This window comes from Alternaria hordeiaustralica (assembly GCF_023758085.1).
Source record: "Alternaria hordeiaustralica strain BMP 2776 chromosome Unknown scaffold_1, whole genome shotgun sequence".
NCBI classification, from domain to species: Eukaryota; Fungi; Ascomycota; class Dothideomycetes; order Pleosporales; family Pleosporaceae; genus Alternaria; species Alternaria hordeiaustralica.
This window is the reverse complement of record NW_026056773.1, coordinates 2,293,048-2,310,149: the sequence shown is the minus strand read 5'-3', so window position 1 is coordinate 2,310,149 and position 17,102 is coordinate 2,293,048. Positions and strand designations below refer to the sequence as shown.

At 53.0% G+C, this 17,102-nt stretch overlaps 10 protein-coding genes across 10 annotated transcripts; 5 read left to right on the top strand and 5 right to left on the bottom strand.

Annotated features, from left to right (window-relative positions):
* Positions 1-142: 142 nt before the first annotated feature.
* Positions 143-649, bottom strand: J4E84_000720 (uncharacterized protein; the record flags this gene model as incomplete). The annotated part of the gene is made up of 1 exon (XM_049383356.1): positions 143-649. The coding sequence occupies one exon, from the start codon at positions 647-649 to the stop codon at positions 143-145; it is 507 nt and encodes a 168-aa protein (XP_049248874.1).
* A 1,777-nt stretch (positions 650-2,426) lies between these two features.
* On the top strand, positions 2,427-3,998 carry J4E84_000719 (uncharacterized protein; the record flags this gene model as incomplete). The annotated part of the gene is made up of 5 exons (XM_049383355.1): positions 2,427-2,546; positions 2,629-2,709; positions 2,768-3,028; positions 3,088-3,501; positions 3,546-3,998. The coding sequence occupies 5 exons, from the start codon at positions 2,427-2,429 to the stop codon at positions 3,996-3,998; spliced, it is 1,329 nt and encodes a 442-aa protein (XP_049248873.1).
* A 2,071-nt stretch (positions 3,999-6,069) lies between these two features.
* On the top strand, positions 6,070-6,363 carry J4E84_000718 (uncharacterized protein; the record flags this gene model as incomplete). Its single annotated transcript, XM_049383354.1, has 1 exon — positions 6,070-6,363. The coding sequence occupies one exon, from the start codon at positions 6,070-6,072 to the stop codon at positions 6,361-6,363; it is 294 nt and encodes a 97-aa protein (XP_049248872.1).
* A 77-nt stretch (positions 6,364-6,440) lies between these two features.
* J4E84_000717 (uncharacterized protein) lies at positions 6,441-7,878 on the bottom strand (the record flags this gene model as incomplete). Its single annotated transcript, XM_049383353.1, has 3 exons — positions 6,441-7,289; positions 7,462-7,545; positions 7,699-7,878. 3 exons carry the CDS (start codon positions 7,876-7,878, stop codon positions 6,441-6,443), a joined length of 1,113 nt encoding a protein of 370 aa, XP_049248871.1.
* Positions 7,879-8,348: 470 nt separating this feature from the next.
* Positions 8,349-9,217, top strand: J4E84_000716 (uncharacterized protein; the record flags this gene model as incomplete). Its single annotated transcript, XM_049383352.1, has 4 exons — positions 8,349-8,422; positions 8,475-8,860; positions 8,909-9,114; positions 9,164-9,217. 4 exons carry the CDS (start codon positions 8,349-8,351, stop codon positions 9,215-9,217), a joined length of 720 nt encoding a protein of 239 aa, XP_049248870.1.
* A 50-nt stretch (positions 9,218-9,267) lies between these two features.
* J4E84_000715 (uncharacterized protein) lies at positions 9,268-10,011 on the bottom strand (the record flags this gene model as incomplete). Its single annotated transcript, XM_049383351.1, has 1 exon — positions 9,268-10,011. One exon carries the CDS (start codon positions 10,009-10,011, stop codon positions 9,268-9,270), a length of 744 nt encoding a protein of 247 aa, XP_049248869.1.
* Positions 10,012-10,332: 321 nt separating this feature from the next.
* Positions 10,333-11,115, top strand: J4E84_000714 (uncharacterized protein; the record flags this gene model as incomplete). Its single annotated transcript, XM_049383350.1, has 1 exon — positions 10,333-11,115. One exon carries the CDS (start codon positions 10,333-10,335, stop codon positions 11,113-11,115), a length of 783 nt encoding a protein of 260 aa, XP_049248868.1.
* A 92-nt stretch (positions 11,116-11,207) lies between these two features.
* J4E84_000713 (uncharacterized protein) lies at positions 11,208-12,235 on the bottom strand (the record flags this gene model as incomplete). The annotated part of the gene is made up of 2 exons (XM_049383349.1): positions 11,208-11,446; positions 11,500-12,235. 2 exons carry the CDS (start codon positions 12,233-12,235, stop codon positions 11,208-11,210), a joined length of 975 nt encoding a protein of 324 aa, XP_049248867.1.
* A 768-nt stretch (positions 12,236-13,003) lies between these two features.
* On the bottom strand, positions 13,004-13,636 carry J4E84_000712 (uncharacterized protein; the record flags this gene model as incomplete). Its single annotated transcript, XM_049383348.1, has 2 exons — positions 13,004-13,300; positions 13,358-13,636. 2 exons carry the CDS (start codon positions 13,634-13,636, stop codon positions 13,004-13,006), a joined length of 576 nt encoding a protein of 191 aa, XP_049248866.1.
* An 866-nt stretch (positions 13,637-14,502) lies between these two features.
* Positions 14,503-15,116, top strand: J4E84_000711 (uncharacterized protein; the record flags this gene model as incomplete). Its single annotated transcript, XM_049383347.1, has 4 exons — positions 14,503-14,576; positions 14,631-14,761; positions 14,823-14,945; positions 15,013-15,116. 4 exons carry the CDS (start codon positions 14,503-14,505, stop codon positions 15,114-15,116), a joined length of 432 nt encoding a protein of 143 aa, XP_049248865.1.
* Positions 15,117-17,102: the final 1,986 nt, after the last annotated feature.

Sequence of the window (17,102 nt, the reverse complement as noted above, 5' to 3'; positions counted from 1 at the left end):
GCATGCGACTCCAGTAATTGCGAGTTCAAAGTCCTTGTCGCACCTGAGACGACATGGAGACTGCCAGATCTCAAAACACCCTTATCGCGCAGTCGGTGTATGGCTGGGAGGACTTGGTAGATAGGCAGTAACCGCGCTGTCTTCATCCCACAGCAATCCGATGCTTGTCGCCGGCCCTCAGCGAACAGACTTCGGTATTTGGCAGCGTCTTCCTGATGACACCCTCTTCCACCATCTTCTTCACTTCGTCAACCGCGTGCTGTGCAATCTGAGTCAACTTGACGGCCCAGCCCCGATTGTCCTTGTCTGCATCATGGGCAGATATCCAGGCTTTGGCATACAGACTCTTGGCGATCTCTGTGCCACCGGGACTGCCAGCTGATATGTTACCTCCAAGCCACCAAGGGTTCTCAACGCAGTCAAAAGAATGTAGAAGCGCTGTGAGGGGAAGTGCGGATTCCGACACAAGGTAGGAGCTTGCGTAGGGACGAATCACGTCGTACGAAACACCGTGAGGTGAGTAAATGACAGACAGTGTCTTCTCCCGATCGTTGTTTGGTGACGGCACCAACGTACGGGGCGATGAGGCGATTGTCATTGGCGATCCTGGAGAGGGGGGCGGGCTCATAGGCAGGTTGATGTAGTGCATTGGGCTTAGCGACGAGAGTACTGTGCAAGGAGGCCGATATGTTATCCCGATCGCGTGATGTACCTTGGAAAGGTCCCGCTTGGCTGGAATCCAAGTCACCGTCACCTCACCACATGTCCCTCGGGGAGACGGCGGCGGTAATACTATACGGTGTATGGACTGGCCATCTCCCTCGACGTACTTCGGCAGAGCGTGCACAAGGCTGGGACGAAAGTGTTTCCATGAGCGAATCTTCTTGGCCGCAGACGGTATGGCTAAAATAGTTGCTTCGCAGTCTGGTGGGAGTTGGCGCAAGGTAGCTTCATGGCAGTGGTCTGGCTTGTCTTGGGATATAAGCACGAGGTCGGGTTCGCGGTCAAGGTCTCTCAGGCTCGCGACGGATGGTTTCGCTCTCTGTACAGAATGCGAGAAGACGGAGTTTAGGATGATGGAGGGCCCTGAAAGCCAGGCTGGTCAGGAAACATTAGCACCCATCTACAAGTCGGCCTCCAGCGGTATCAAGCGCGATCTTCAGAGACTTACGGTCAACCAGAATCGTGAACGATCCTGGGAACAATCCCGGCGACGATAGTGGGGCAGCGGGTGGGTCAAAGGTAAGGAGAAAAGAAGTGTCTCCATTCAGCGACTCGACGGAGAGAGCCATACTAGCGAAGAACAAGTGCAAGACAATGTCGGCCACGCGCACGACGGGGTAACGGCAACGTAAGACATGAAGAAAGGGAGGCGAGGCGACAGGCTACGCGCTGCCGTGTCAGTCTGTGATGCCCATGTCAATGATGATTGCGGGCTTGCGCCATCGCCTTGGAACGCTCAGCAGAAGCAATTGTGCTGGAAGGTTGACGCGAGAGGGTAGTCGCAGACGAGCGTGGACGAGAAACAGCAGGTGCAGACGAGGTGCATGTGACGAGTTTAGAAAGCCATCGGTAGCAACACGCTGCTCCTGTCACTCAACAATTTCCACCCCGGCGCGTCAAAAGCTCGTCTTCTCGTGCGTCTTCTTCACTCTCCGTCCCTCTCTTCTCTGGCGTTTCCCACTACCCTTCCACCTCACCCCAAGTCTGTTGCCGAAATGTGGTAGATGCAGCTCCCTGCAACCAAGTGCAGCCTTCCTGGACCTGCCGCCGGCCGAAACTGGCTTTAGCTCGGCATCTGAGGAGCAAAAATCTTCATGGCGCCGCAGCCGATGTCCTGGTGAAGAGTCCGAGCAGTAGATCGCATTGGTCAAAATTCTTTGCATGCACGGGACTTGAGCTGTGAGGAGGCTTCTGCGCCGTCTAGCTGATTATGAGTCGTCTTGCTCCCAGCCATCTCTGATTGGAGCGCGCAAATCCCCATTCAAGCGGTAGGTCATTGGGCAGCACGAAGCTCTCCAAGCTATCAGCTTCTTCGCCTCAGCTCCAGGGCAGCCGTCTGATTGCTCCTCCGCTCGAGCTTGTCGTGGCGATACAGCTCTACCCTCACGGCAGCGGTGCAGTACCATTGCTTCTTCTTCCACATGGTCAATCGTGATTCCTGAACACAGCCTCTACTTGATCACTTTCTCTCGAAGCCCCGCCGCCGTTCGCAGCTGCCCCGCATCCAGTTACGTCTATCCGCAGTAGCAGCAACTTCAGCTCAGAGCTTCTTCCACCCGCCGTAGTCACCACACCCGCTCCTGCCGTCACTGTAGCCTCCCCCCTCAGCTGCGCAAGCTCGGACTGAGCTTCCCCGTCCCAGCGCCTCGCTTTCCACGTGCCATTGCTTCGTCGCGAAGCTCCTGCCATTGATGCTCGCAGCCATGCCTCCGTCGCGCGCAGCACCGCTGACGAGCTCCTTCTCCGTCAGCGACGAGAACAATGTCGTAGTATGCCCGCTGCGAAACCACGACAGCTCGGCCTGTCGCAAGCGCTGCACCGGGGTAAGTCTCTCCCGCTGCTGCTTCACGTTACAGCAAGCTCCAAAGCTCCAGAGCTCCGGGGTGCAGACTAACACATGCGTAGGAGAAGCGTTTCCGGTCCATGCAGGAGCACATCCGCCGCGCCCATCCTGAGCACTACATCTCCAAGTTGCCGGCGACTGAGGTAGGCTTGTCCACGGTCAGCGCTGGCCGAATACGCTGCTGACTGTTTCCGCTTGCAGGAGAGCTTCATGCTTATGGTCAACACACCACCGCAAGAAAGACCCCCACCTCCACCTGCGACGACCTCAGCACCGCCCCAGCAGACGTACGACTATGGCGGAAGCGAACACAACTCCTTCTTCGAGACCGACTTCGGGACGAATCATCTTCGCACATCGGACGAAATGCGCCGGCCGTCACTCTTACCCGCCGCGACTGCTGCGGCTGCCCTGGCCTCGTTACACAACCATCGTGCCGAGTACGACTGGGACTCAGATCCGGTATGGACCCGCGTTGCACCTTCCCCACACAAGATCAGGCTAACAACTGCTGTGAACAGGACGCAGCATCCGATCCCGATTCGAAGAACTACAGGCCTCGCGCACGATTCGCTCCGACCACCATAGAACAACACATCAATGCCGAAGAACCTTACTACACTTCTACTTCCATACAGCAAGAGCTGCTCCCCTCCTCCCTCGCACGATCGCCTCCCGGGCGCTCCTCCACTCTCCCTCCTGGCGCTCACTCTCTCAAACCGAACAGACCCCGCAAGTCATCTGTAGGACAGAATGCTCGTAAGGGCAAACACGAGCGGCAGAAGTCCAAGGACTATTCGCGCAGGCTGAGCTACGACAGGAAAGCATACTCGGCTGAGCCGGCAACCGCTGCGGCCATTATGGGTAAACGGTGGGAAGACTTGATTGATGCTGCTGCTTCAGCCACAGAAGAGGATAGCCGAGATCTCACGCCGGTTGGTGTTACACTCTGCTATGCTATTCTATCTAACATGAACAGGTGCCACAGTCGCCAAACCAATCCCCTCACATGATGAACAACAGAACCTCTCTACCTCCCTTCAACTTTGCTTCACAACTTCAGTCATACACGGCATCACCTTTGAATAACGCTCTGACGCCTCCACCTCCGGATATGTCGGACCTTCAGCCTTTCCCTTCCGTCGAGTCTTCCATTGAATCAGCCATGTCCGGCCAAAACTTCCACATGCATTCCCAAGGTCTCTCCGATTCATCTCCTAGCTCTCTTTTCCCTGTCCAGATCTACTGCGCTGCATGCCGGAAACTGTCGATATTGCGCGACAGCTATGCATGCTCAGAATGCATTTGCGGTCTGTGTCAAGAGTGCGTAGATGTACTTGTCAGTGAGCACAACCGCGGTCGTGCGCCGACGTGTCCGCGGTGCAGCACTATTGGAGCCAAGTTCAAACCCTTCCAGCTGGATATAAGATGAAGCAAGGTTCACTATGGCGTTTTGGGTATTACATCATAATCTGGCGTTTGTTTTTGCGTACCCCATACTTTCCCTTGGCCTCGTGCCTGGTTCCGCTTGCTGCCCATCATTGCTAGCTCCACGAGCCACATGGGCGTTCACATGGTCTGTTTTGGGTGGCTTGTTCGGAAAAGACTGCTCGAAAAGCAAGTCGGAGTTTTGATTTGGATGTCACGAGGCACTCGACCGGGCCTCCTTCCCTCACAAAGAGATCGCAGAGATAGACTCGCCTGCGAATACAATACTCGGGTGTACTTACACCCCCATCGTTTCACTACTCTATGTTTCCACGACCATAGTCCGCTGTTGCACTAGCAGACTCGCGCAGAGCCTATCGCGCAATTGTTTCCACGTCCATGTTGACGTAGTGCTCAGTCAGCGTCAACAGGGCTTGCTCAGGGATTTACGTGGGCCCGATTTGGAACCACTTCGGCAGTGTAATAATGCGGTGAAGGAACCATGGTTCATGTTCGCCCGGGTGGATGTCGTACGTCAGGTGTCAGCCGCTCGAAAGGGTGGAGACTCCCGTCATTGCCGGACGCAACACTACTCGGAACGACTGCTTCCCACATGATTCAAGCTCTGAGCGGTCTAGAAGTCCAGATTCCTGGATTACGAAGAACACGAGGGTGGAGATTACGAGCCACCTCAACGTTTGAAAGCGGGAGGTGTTCCATCTGGCGCAGAACGGTATATGTCTATTTTGGCCATTGTCGCTGCAGGGACAAGAGCGATGTGGATAACTGTGTGTGAATGAAAGCGTCGGCCTCGGGAAGCAACGGACGTGGCGCCGTCGTCGCGATGCAAAGGGGTGCCGCGGAGCGGAGCAATGGCCGACTTGTAAGGACGGCCGGGAATGTTTTGTTCTGTATTCCTGCGCTGAGCGCCTTCGATATCCCCCATCATCGATTCTCTCGTTAGACCCGATGTGCGGCGATCCAAAGGGTCGGTGCAAGGAGGGCAGAAGGTTGGCCGGGTGCTGGACTCGTGACGCTCTTTTGGGAGATTGAGTGTGCAGTCATGCGGACGACTGCCTCGACAATGTTTCCTGCTGTCAACTCAACGCCTTTACTGCCAACGTGCTCCAATCACAGCAACCCCAAAGCTTAAAGCCGGCAAAGCACATATGGCGGTGTAGTGCGTCTTCGCCAGCGGAAAAAAGGCCAAGCCCTTCTCCTTTTACCCCGCCGTGCAGCCAATCGCTCTACTTGACCGCATCGACACAGCGTATCCTGCGACGGTGAGTCTAAAACGCCAACTGCTTCCGGCGACGCATCGGCGCTGGGCATACACCTAGGCAACGTGTGCGATCAGCGTTGAACGGGAAAAGCTTGGTCTCAACAATCAAGGAAATTATGGAAGAAAAGTAGTCCATGCCTCTTTGCCATGATCGCGCAGAACAAATGCGATCGCCCTGCGCTGCGGGTATGACCTTGCAGCCATGTGATCTCCTTGCAAGCTCAGGAACGAGGTTAATGTGGGATCGGCGATGGCTAGCGCAGGGTCTGGCCTTGCATCGTCAACCCGAGTACCCACATTAATCGACAAAGTCCATAGCATGCCGGTCTAGACGCACACTCGTTTTGTGGTTTGCATGGAACCCGCGGTTTGAAACTACTGCGCCTGTTTATTGACAGTTGGGTTGCTGCGGCTGTGGGAGCGGCGCGGATTGGGTATAGCCCTGCGTGGCGCCCGGCCCCTGACGTGGTATGCTGGGGTGCTGTAGGCTGCTTTGGGATGACTGTTATGCGTCGGGTAGAGGTGTGTGTGTGGTGGGGGAAAGGGTATTTAGTGGTCGCGTGCCTCGCGTTGTTGGTGCTCCTCTCGTTGGGATATTACCGTTTGTCGACACATACCTTTTGCTTCCTTTGCCTATCGCATTGCAAATAACACCAGTTACTTGTTCAATTCGATACATGCAAATACTCGGGTCCGCATACTACTACCATCTACCAACCACCTGACACCAAACCCCGATCAACGAGAATCGCAACCGAAACACTACAGCCAGTACTTACAGCAACCGCCCAACATGCCCATCTTTCGTACATTGACGACCAAAATCAAAACCTCGCTCTCTCCATCTTCCTCTCCGGAAACATCACCAGATGGATCGCCCACCTCACCGCAAGTGTCTTCCTTCGAGAGGATCAGCGGGCGCAAAGAAGGCGGTGTGAGCGGAGCGGTCAAGCGACCCGAAGTACAGACCAGAGTCGACTCCTACATGACTCAAGGAAGCAATGCGAGCAACGAGAGTGTAGAGGAGAAGAAGCAGCGCAGGTTGAGTCGGTTCAGGGAAGAACTAGACTTCGAGGCTGAGGATTGAGCTAAGCGACGTGTATTCTCAAAGGTATGTTGTCATTTATCGTTTCTAGGACGACGTTTGCTAACTTCAAGTCAAGTTTACGCTGCTTCTGAGTCTGCTGTACCATCTGCATTGTCATCGCCTTGTACTGGAGTGCCTGTCCTGCTCGCACTTCCACTCTTTGGCGGGCCTCTAGGCGGACCCCCAGCCTTGGGAGGCGGTGGTACACCAGAGCCTTTTTTGGGCGCAAAGTCTTGCTCCAGACTCTTCTGCTCTCCCTCCTTGAAGTAGTCGTCCAAGCCACCGCCACTACCACCCGCAGGACTAGCGACATGATGCGCTCTGCCCTTCCTCTTTGGCGGCGGCGCCGTGCCCTGAGGTGGTGGTGACTTTGCCGGTAAGGCCATGTTGGCTGGCACGAACAACTCTGTCGGTGCACCCTGCGTTGGCGCAGCGGGGAAATCAACAGAGCCAGTCAAAGGACGTTTCTCATCAAACGACGTGGCCCCGCTAGCATCGCCTGTGGAGAAGAAGGTCTCGCCAGGCGCTGGCGGCGGCTCGTCCAAACCCGCTGGAATTCGATGCAAAGCCCCGAAACCCAGCACACACCCTAAGGCTCCCTCGCCACCCCAATTGCGCGTCGGCGTGATGGTAACGGGACGAGTCACGTTGTATTCGTGGTTATACACGTACAGCCTCAATGGCCTGTTTAGGAAGTCTTCCACAAGTTCACCCAAGCCAGACTCGCCGCGCACAAGCCCTTCGGGGCTGCCGATGACGTAGTCACCATAGGGTAGCAACCCTGCGGCATCAGCGGGGGAATTGGGAGCCACATCTAGGATATGCCAGACGTCCTCTGCGAAGGCCAGTGGAGACCACTGCAAGGAGATCCCTAGGGTCGGCTGTTCGGCTGGGATTTGCAGATAAACTTCTCGGATCTTTTGGCCCTACGGGGTGTCAGTCTTGTATAGATAGTTCAATTGAGTGAAGTTAATTGTGACGTTTGTTCTCCCGGACTTCTGTGGTTGTACATCCTTGCAAACGTATAATATGAAGTGGAACAATGACTCGTGATGTCTCGAATGTATTGCGGTATGGGAATGAACAGTTGGAACCTACCTTTGCGCTGAATACACCTAGGCTGATGGTCGCACCAGCACTGTTCCGTACCTCTGTCGCAAAGAGACTTGGGTCTGGATTATCCTGTTCTCAAAGTTAGTACAAAGTCAAGGTGGTCTTCTTGTTTCCAGTCCATCCAATCTTGCCTAGGAGCTGACCCCCGCTTCGCCATCGTCTATCTTCTCCCGCTCTTGCATCCCTTTGCTGATATCTTTCAACCGAATGGAAAATACGTACAATGGTTCTTCCATTGATTCCAATAATAAAATCGAACCACGGCTCCAGAGGAACATCTAGATTAGCGTTCCTCAGCACCTGGAAGCCGTATGCGCCATTCGTAGCGGACTGCTGCTCTTCGTTGAGGGGCGCGGCGTCTAGTCGCGATATGAAGCGGTTCAAGGCTCCGAACATGGACATGATGAGAGGTGGTGATTCTGATGGTTCCTTCAAAAAGTTGTCGTATGGTGATGACGACAGAGAAGTTGTGTTGGTCGAGGTGTCGTTGTTGGTGACTTGGAGGTTTTGGAAGGTGGCCATAGCTCGGGATCTGCGGCGCGCTAGCTGGGGCAGGTGCAGTGAGGATGGCAATGTGTGGTTAAAGTTGAATCGGAGGTAGTTGTAGTTCAGGATGCAAAATTCGGAACATTATCATCTGTAGTGACCAAATTACATGTACCGCCACGTATAGCACTCACTGTCTGAGTAGGCAGTCGCGTCGGTCGGAACTATTCCTAATCAGGTAAGGCGTATCAGGATTGCTCTCACTCTTCCACAGTATCTGCTCGGTCACCTCATCATCCACACATCTTCTGAAGTCAAGACCCATTACCTGTGGCTTCTCAAATCAGGCTACTCTCACAACTTAGTGCATCGCGCTTGCTGGGGATATGAGTGAGACGGCGGGTGAGAAAGGCGTAGACCAATGGTCGCGTGTCGAACAGTTCCCCGAACATTTGAAGAAGTACAGCCCATTTCCTCCACTCTCAGAGATTCTTGAATTCTAACAATATCAGATATTGGCACCAGCGGTTCAAGATATGGGAAAAGTATGACCAAGGCATATGGATGACAGAAGACGCCTGGTTCGGCGTGACACCAGAACCCATCGCAAATAAGATCGCAGCCCATATATCTGAGTCAGCGCCCAAAGACAAAACCGTAATCGTCGACGCATTTGCTGGTGTTGGTGGTAATGCCATAGCACTAGCGCGCTCGGCACGCTGGGAACGCGTCTTTGCTATCGAGAAAGATGCCAAAACGTTGAAGTGCGCAAAGCACAATGCCGAAATATATGGTGTGAGCAATAAGATCTTTTGGCTCAACGCAGATTGCTTTGATGCCATGAGCAGGTTCTCGGGTCAAAGCAATGTCGTTGTTTTCGCTAGTCCGCCATGGGGAGGTTTGTCTCTTTTCCACACCATCATTCGAAATAAGCTGATGTGTATAGGAACTGAGTATGGTGCGGAAGACGTCTTCGACCTCAGTAAGATGGAGCCGTATAACCTCGAAAAGCTTTACAAGAGCTTTACGAATATCAGCAAAGAGGTTGTTCTGTATTTGCCGAGAACGTCGGATCTTAATCAGATTGCGAGATACGGGCAAGATGGGAAAAAGCTGGAAGTTGCTCACTATACTATGATGGGTGCTAGCAAGGTAAGACACAGAAAATATTGATGCTTACCTCCAAACTGACTTTGCGCAGGCACTCTGCGTGTATTTTGGTAACTTCAATTTCGATATGGAGCAGGACTCATAATGAAGTAGCGGAAACGGAACGCGGTCATCAAACTTCACGCGTGTTCCATCTTAGCCCATCTCCGGTACTACCCTCTCCAAGAAAGCACATAAGTCCCGCAGCTCAGCTCCGGCCATGACATGCCCCATGCCCTCATATTCTTTAATTGTCGCCCTGTCCTTCTCGATACCAAATCCAAATAATGCCTCATAACACATACGATGTAACCGCTTCGGTACCAATCTATCCCCTGTTCCTCTTGCCAGAAATATCTCACCGTTGCTACCCACCTCTTCTGGTAACCCAGCTTGTTCTCTCAGCTTCGGTATTTGATCTGCCAGAGGAAGGTATCCAGACAGTCCGACCAGCGCGCCCAACTTCCCGGCATACTTCGACACCAAACCAGTCAAAAGTGCCATAGCATGGCCCTGTGAGAACCCTCCCAAGACGATCCTCTCCGTTGGAATGCCCTGATCGACCAGGTCATCGATCAGTGTTGTGATGTAGGACACGGTAGCCATCATCCCCTCTTCATCTTCGTCGTCTTCGAGCTCAGGTCGCGATGGTGGATAAGGAGAGAGGCGTGTGGGCAGATACCAGGCTGTAGTAGCTAGGTCATGGTTCTCTAAAGCATTGGGTATAGTCCAAGACATGTGTGGCAATTTGTTCGCGGATTGGAATTGGCGAGCAACGCTTTCCAGTCCTTCTGCTTCGTCACCGAGACCGTGGATGAAGATGAAGGCCGCGGACTTGGAAACATGGCTTGGTGGGGTTGTGGGTGGAAGCACAATTGGCGGTTTCCTTTCAGGCGCCATGCTTGGTTGTATGGGCGGTGTGCAGTGACCTAGGTAGCTGGGGTTGTTCGGGCAAGTGGTCACAAGTTCGATCTACGGCTTTCCGGGACTATACATATTAAAGATCTACCGAGGATGCAATAGCCTTTTGATGATCACGGCTAACATCCGACAAGATGATGACAAGATCGGAAGTAATCCAGATGGTGTACGTACCCCGCATCGATCATGCAGGTACGCGGCATCTGGACTTTCCAAGGTTGCGACGCGTCGGCATGTGATCCATAACTTCTAGACCTCCGGACTCTCCGCAACATCACCTCCTACATTCCACACTCAACCATGCCACACGTCGAAGTACTTCCGAACTCTACGGCGACCGTCGCGCCTGGATGGACCTATGTCGTCGACACAGGCTACGACCCCTCAAAAGTCGCCATCAACCCCAAGAACAAGAAGCGCGCCGCCGCAGCAACACCAGGCGGTCAACGGGCGGAAAACGAGCTCTCTGCCCGACAACAGACAGCCATAGCTCGACGAATAGCCGAACTAGAACGCGACAACGACCCCAAGCAGCTCATCACGATCCCCGGGAAGCCGAGCGTGCCAAAGACACAAAATGCAAGGAGGATCATACAATACCAGCGGCAGATCAAGCATTGGCTCGACGATGAAGAGGCGCAATTAGGACAAACGACAACTACGTCCAGGGGAAGCGTTTCTCAGCCCACAGGGGGAAGGGGAGCAGCGCAAGCCTTGCGAAGGCAAAGCACATATGCTTCTGTGCCTGCGACGCCAGTAGAAGCAACGCCAGGGCCTCCAACAGTTGCGCAGACTCCGTCGCGTCTCGAGGACGCAAATGCAGACGACGCGCTGCTCTCGATCGACGATTCCATACCCGCGCCGTTGAACCCCACAGAGCTCGAGGCTCTACTTGCCGCTCCACCACTTTCCTACGCTGCAAGCCACGCCGCGCCTCCTCCCGCTGGCGGTCCACCACAGAGACAGTTTTGCGACAATTGCGGATACTGGGGACAAATCAAGTGTCGCAAGTGTGGAGCGCGGGTGTGTGGGTTGGAGTGCAAAGACGCGCACGAAGCAACGAGGTGCTTGAAGTGGGCATGAGGACAGAAAACGACTGAATGTAGCATTGCAATGGCGTTGGTATGCTTTACGATACCCAGATCGTGTCATCTATCTATAGAGCAACATCTTGCTCAATACACGAATTCCTCTCCTACAAGCCTCTCGCTCAGTTTCCACAGCCTCTCTGGGTCTTCCGGGTTCGTCGCAGTCGGCTGCACTTCTTGCGGCGCCACGTTGGCGTTGTCGAGATACGCGCCGTTGTAGTCGTCCAATCTTGTATCGAAGGCGGCAACAACATGGGTAGCCGCACACTCATCGAGCGACTTCAGGTCAAACTCACGAGCCCAGCCGATCTCTTTGTCTTTGGCCACTGTATGCTTGTCAGAAACATCTTAGGCCCAACTTTCGACTACGGCAACTTACCAACACTCTTCATGTCTTCATCGTCGAACTTCTCAGCAAGAGATGTCCCAAGCGTCACTCCCGGATGCAGACTATACGCTTTCAACCCCTTCGAGCCCAGCTTTTTTGCCAACGCATAAGAGAACAGTATGTTCGCCGTCTTACTCTGACCATATGCTTCCCACTGATCATAGACTTTGCCATCTTGGAAATTCGAATCGTCGAATCGCACACCACTGAAGCGATGACCATCACTGGATATGTTGACGATTCGAGGTGCTTTAGCGGCAAGGATCTTAGGCATGATGAGATTTGTGAAGAGGAAATGGCCAATATGGTTGCACCCGAATTGGTTCTCGATGCCGTCCGCTGTAGTACGGTAGGGGCCCTTCATTATGCCTGCTGAGTTGACGACGACATCGATGTGGGATTCCGGATATGCGAGAACTTCGTTCGCGGCTTCGCGGACTTGCTTTTGCGATGCCAGATCTAGGGTTAAGATGCGCACTTCGACATTGGCGCTGGCTGGGTTGGATTTGATCTTATCGGATGTGGCTTGCACTTTTGATGGCGAGCGACCAGCGAGGATCAGAAGAGCGGGTTTATGCTTTGCGATCTCTTCGACAAACGTTGCTCCTAGGCCGCCTTGCGTTACGCCAGTCGTCAAGACGATCTTGCCAGCTATGTTGGATGCGTTGTCTGCTGCGATGGTTGAGGCAAGCGCGTTCTGGCGATTGTAGGGCAGTGGTGAAGACATGACAGTACGCAGTCTGGACGAAAGCTAGAGAGGCTCCTTGTAACTGTAGGCAAGCAGGACTTATTAGAGTTAATCAGATTTTGATGAACCACGGAAACAAACCCCTCTATATACGTCGTTGATCAGGAAGCCGCCTAGATAATGTCATGTCGGTTGACTTAGGCTTAACTCCGTCCGCTGTAAGTCCGCGTCTGCATTGAGAACTGTTCACCGATGTACGCACACATTATCTCTAGGACAGTTCCTCAGGAATTTCTACACTTGTAAGTCGCAAGCCGGCATAGTGATGGTTAAATTCGGTGGGATGATTGGCACAGTGGCCAGATACTGAGTAGGGAATGTGACGTCACAGATTGTAGACGCTGAGAATGCATGCTGCATTCTCTGCTATGCGAGTTTTGACATCGAGAGCAATAAGGTAGATATGGTGATCTAAGATAATGTCGTTTGTTCTGTTGTTGAAATTGAAACCCTGACGAAGTGATGGTCGTAAAGTGTGTTTACTGCAACAATAATATTAGAATCTAGGTAGCATGAAGCCAATGAGACTACACATCATGTCACTAGTCGGAGGTTTTACATACGTTGCATACGAAGAAGATGTCAGGAAAGAAACCATGGGAAGTACAGAGTACTTATCATAATCTGGTGGTGTACACGGTAATGTATATTGTAGAAGCGATCTAGGGTATAACAACCAGCGCATGCGTTCATGCTCCGCTTTCCTGTCTCCTCCTCTTCCTCTTCCCCGGCATAATTTAGCCGTGATTATGCAGCGCCTGACGCTTTTGCCTTTTCCTGGGCTTCGAGCTTTCTCCGTGCTGCCAGAATCATCTCCTCTCGCCGTCTTTGCAAGTTCGCTTGCCTTTCACTCTTGTCAGCACTCCATGACTTCGCCTTCGGCTGCTCCTCCTGTGCCGGCTGCGAGACTTGACTAAGCTTCGAGGACAGATTGTATCGTGTTATCAGATCGGGATGTGCGGGTCTCGCTGGGGCTGGGGATGGTCGCGCCGGTGTAGCTGCGACTCGCGGTGCCGGTGTTGGTATTTGGAAAGACGCTGGTGCCTGTGCATGTGTTAGCATATGTCGACGGCATGACAGGATTCAAATCGAGAGACTTACCGTGTCTAACCCTCGCCCGCTCAGGGCCCGCTCCGTTGTCGCCGCAACGTTTCCGCCATTCCTCTGCAGATCCCATGCGATGTCGCGTCTGCTCAACTGCGGCAGCATCTCAGCGACTTGGTCTATTTGCGCAGGGCTCACGCGGAGTGCAGCGCGGTTCGCCGCAGCTCGCGTGCCTGGGGCCGCCGCCGTCGGCTTTCTCAAGTACCATCGTACAGCAAGGAACGTGATGACGATGAAAACGATGACTTGGGGAATGTTGATGCTCTGTTCCGCCATGACTCTATCTGCGGTATGAGTCGGAGGCTCGTGAGTCGATGCGCTGTGATTGTGTATGTACCGAGGTGCGGCGTAAAGTGCGTTGGTAGCAGCCGAGACTCGCAAACGGGTACCAAAGTTGTAGTTATCTGAGCAAACGTGATTTCAGATCACCGATTGCTTTAAGATTTCAAACGAGAGCGCGATAGCGGTATGAGCGAGTTTACGGACAGTGTTCTGAACAGTGTTCTGTCAAGTTCAAGTGAGGTCGCCATGTTTCGGACGAGCCTCGGCGAATAGCGAATCACCGAAAGGCCAAGGACCCGCGCTGACCCCTTGATGCCTTTCACTCTCGCGACCCACAAGTTCGCGCCTTCTCCATACTCCACCCTAATCCTTCGTTTCCACCCACGTCGGTCCCAGCCGTCTAGGCATACACTCATTTCCGACGACAATCGCTTCAATATGTTATGACGTTTGCATGCTTTGAGATACCCCCAATAGTCTATTCACGTTACACACACGCTACGCGCTTTTGATATATAGTTATGAATGCTCCAGTAATATCACGGAAGCCGCTTCCAGAAGCAGCCCAGGCGCACTTGAAGGCCTCGCCCATTGACACTACTACAATCGGGTCGAAATTGGAAGCACCTTTACCTTCAGATCAACGAACGAAAGATGCCATTAGGGTCACCGCTCCACGTGAGGTGCCCGCACCTGGCGATAAGTCAATTCACAATGGAAGGCGGTATGGCCTCACATGTGGTATCTTTACTGGTATAAAAACAAGCCCTTTTGCTTCGACACTCTCTCGTCACTACAACAACTTCCCACCACACAAAAGATACTTCAACAACCACATCAACCGCCGTACACTACTCATCATGATCGGCATCACTTTTGTCTCCCTTCTGGCTCTCATCATCGGTCTCGCAGCAGGCTTGGTTATCCCCTCCAAGTGAGTCTTTGTGCTTTGCCTTCTTCCAATAGCCTCAGCTAACAACACCCATAGCAACAATGCCGTGTCTCCAGCCATCGGACCCCTAGCTCAAGGCCAAATGACGTTCTACAACCCTGGTTTGGGCGCTTGCGGTCATACTCACGGTGACAACGACGCTGTCATGGCTGTTTCTCACGGACGCTGTAAGTATTGATCTTCGTCAACTCATCTACGAGACACACACTAACACCGTGTTTTCATCAGGGGACGAGGTCAAAACTCCCAACCCCAACGACAACCCACTTTGTGGTAAACAGATTCGAGCCCACCGTGTGGACGAGCGCACTGGCAAGGACGCCAGCGTCCTTGTCACCATTGTCGACAAGTGTAAGTACTCCGGATGGCACACTCCGTCTCACGCCACTTCATATTGCTGTTGCTAATGTTTTGCCAGGCATGGGATGTGCTTACGACGACATCGATGTCAGCCCTTCCGCGTTCGACAAGTTGGCTGATAAAGCCAAGGGCAGGGTCAACGTGGAGTGGTCCTGGGCCTGAGCATTGTCACTTGGTTCGCGTCACACAGTCATGACTCAGGGTTGAGTCGACTGTGACACATTACGGCATCTTCTATTACTCACACACTGGTGTGGCATATATATGCTTTCCAATTCTACTGATGATATACTCTTCTTCTACCTTTTGCTTGATACGTGAGCCTGTTTACGTTGACAGTAACTTTCTATCTTTCGACAATCTACATCTTCCTTGACAGCGCAGTGGCATATGCCATACTGTGCGTAAGTATCCATGCCTCTCGCCAGAAAAAGCAGCGAGTCTTCTTCCAGAACTCTGACAGGGGAGCGGAGCCTCAACATAGGCCGCCCTATTTTCAACGAGGGGATTTCCGAATCGACATTCATTGCGCGTACCGAAACACCAGAAAGCGCACACCAGCCAACTAGCTCTGGAAGAGACCTGAGAAGACCCATATCTTCTGACTGTCACCCCTCACGGAACTCCTCGCGGTGCGACGATCCATACATACCAGATACTTTTGAGGGCGAAACTCTGGCGGGGAACCCTGAGAAACCACTCCCCGAAGTCCCTGTCAGTCCTCTCCAGATACATCTACCATTCCAAGGTTCGAAATTCGACCAAAGCCGGGAGACGGACGACGACCTACCACAGTACGACCACTCAATGGGCCCCAGAGGTACAACCTACGCAAGACGATACAGTACTAGAAGCTCATTTTACCCCGAAACCGAGGACAAGGGTTATGAAGGAGGGGTAGGGCACCTTGAGGCGGGCATGAGAATCTTCAATAATATTACTTCGAACCACTACCCCGCTTCATCACAGCCAGTTGCGAAGGAGACGGAGAGTGAAGCTTTTCAAAGGGACTTGGTCGATGTACCTGTCGACTCCTCAACGCCAGAAGAGTTTGGAGGATCAAGCGACGTGCCCGAAAAACCTGCCAATGGAGCAATGTCAAAGCGGAAACTCCAGCTTTGTTGGGCAACATTTATCCTGGCAGCTCTTGTCGTAGTTATCGGTGTAATAATAGGATCGCTCAGTTACGTAAAGCATGGCAGCGGGGATAACCAAGACAAAGCGACGATGGAAAGCGAGACGTCCAGTGCTTCGTCAACGCCGCTTCTGACGGAGTCACCAGCCTCTGAGAGAGTCACAAATGCCGCTATACCGTCAGAACCCGTTCCGACGAGTGTCGTGGTTGTTTCGTCTTCCATCGAAACGAGCGAGATCCCATCCTCAACGCCTACGCCTACGCCTACGTCTACGACTACGTCTACGCTTACGCCAACGTCCACTCTCGAGTCCAGCTCAGTACAATCATCGAGTTCCCTCAGCAGCCCGTCCTCCCAATCTTCTAACTTCATGCAAAGTACAGCTGTACTAGAAGATCTTGTTGGGAGGAGCGGCTATCTAGACCAACGTGCTGATGGTTCTCTCCGCTACGATTCGCTTCTGGACTTAGACCAAGGTGGGTACCTTGGTCGAAGAGAGGACCTAGAGGACTGTGAAGATGTTACTATAACAATTACTACCACGTTGACAACGACGATCACGAGTACTATTCGAACATCTAGAATGGTAGCTTCCAGTGCTGGCAGCGATTCAGCTTCACCGCAGACGCCAGAGCCCGAACCTGCAGAGACCGTGCCAAAGTGCATAACAAATACCATCTTCCATACAAACGGTCCACCCAGTTCTACAAATCCCTCGGATGACACCGATGCCCCCAGCATGGAATTCTCGTCTGTTACCGCCGACTCTACGCCTTGTCTAGATACAACACCACCGCCTACCGGAACTTCAGCTACTCAATCTGCAGGTGAAGAGACTGGAGTTATTCCAACATCTTCCGTCGCGCAAGCGGAACGACTAGCAGTACCGAATCTAGGGAATAGTCTACTACGTCTCCGGCGCTTTTTGCCGCTGTTCCCAAGGGATAACGAGCAAAATCGGCATTTGCTTCCTTCTCTGATCATACCGACTGCGACAACGAAGAATAATGAC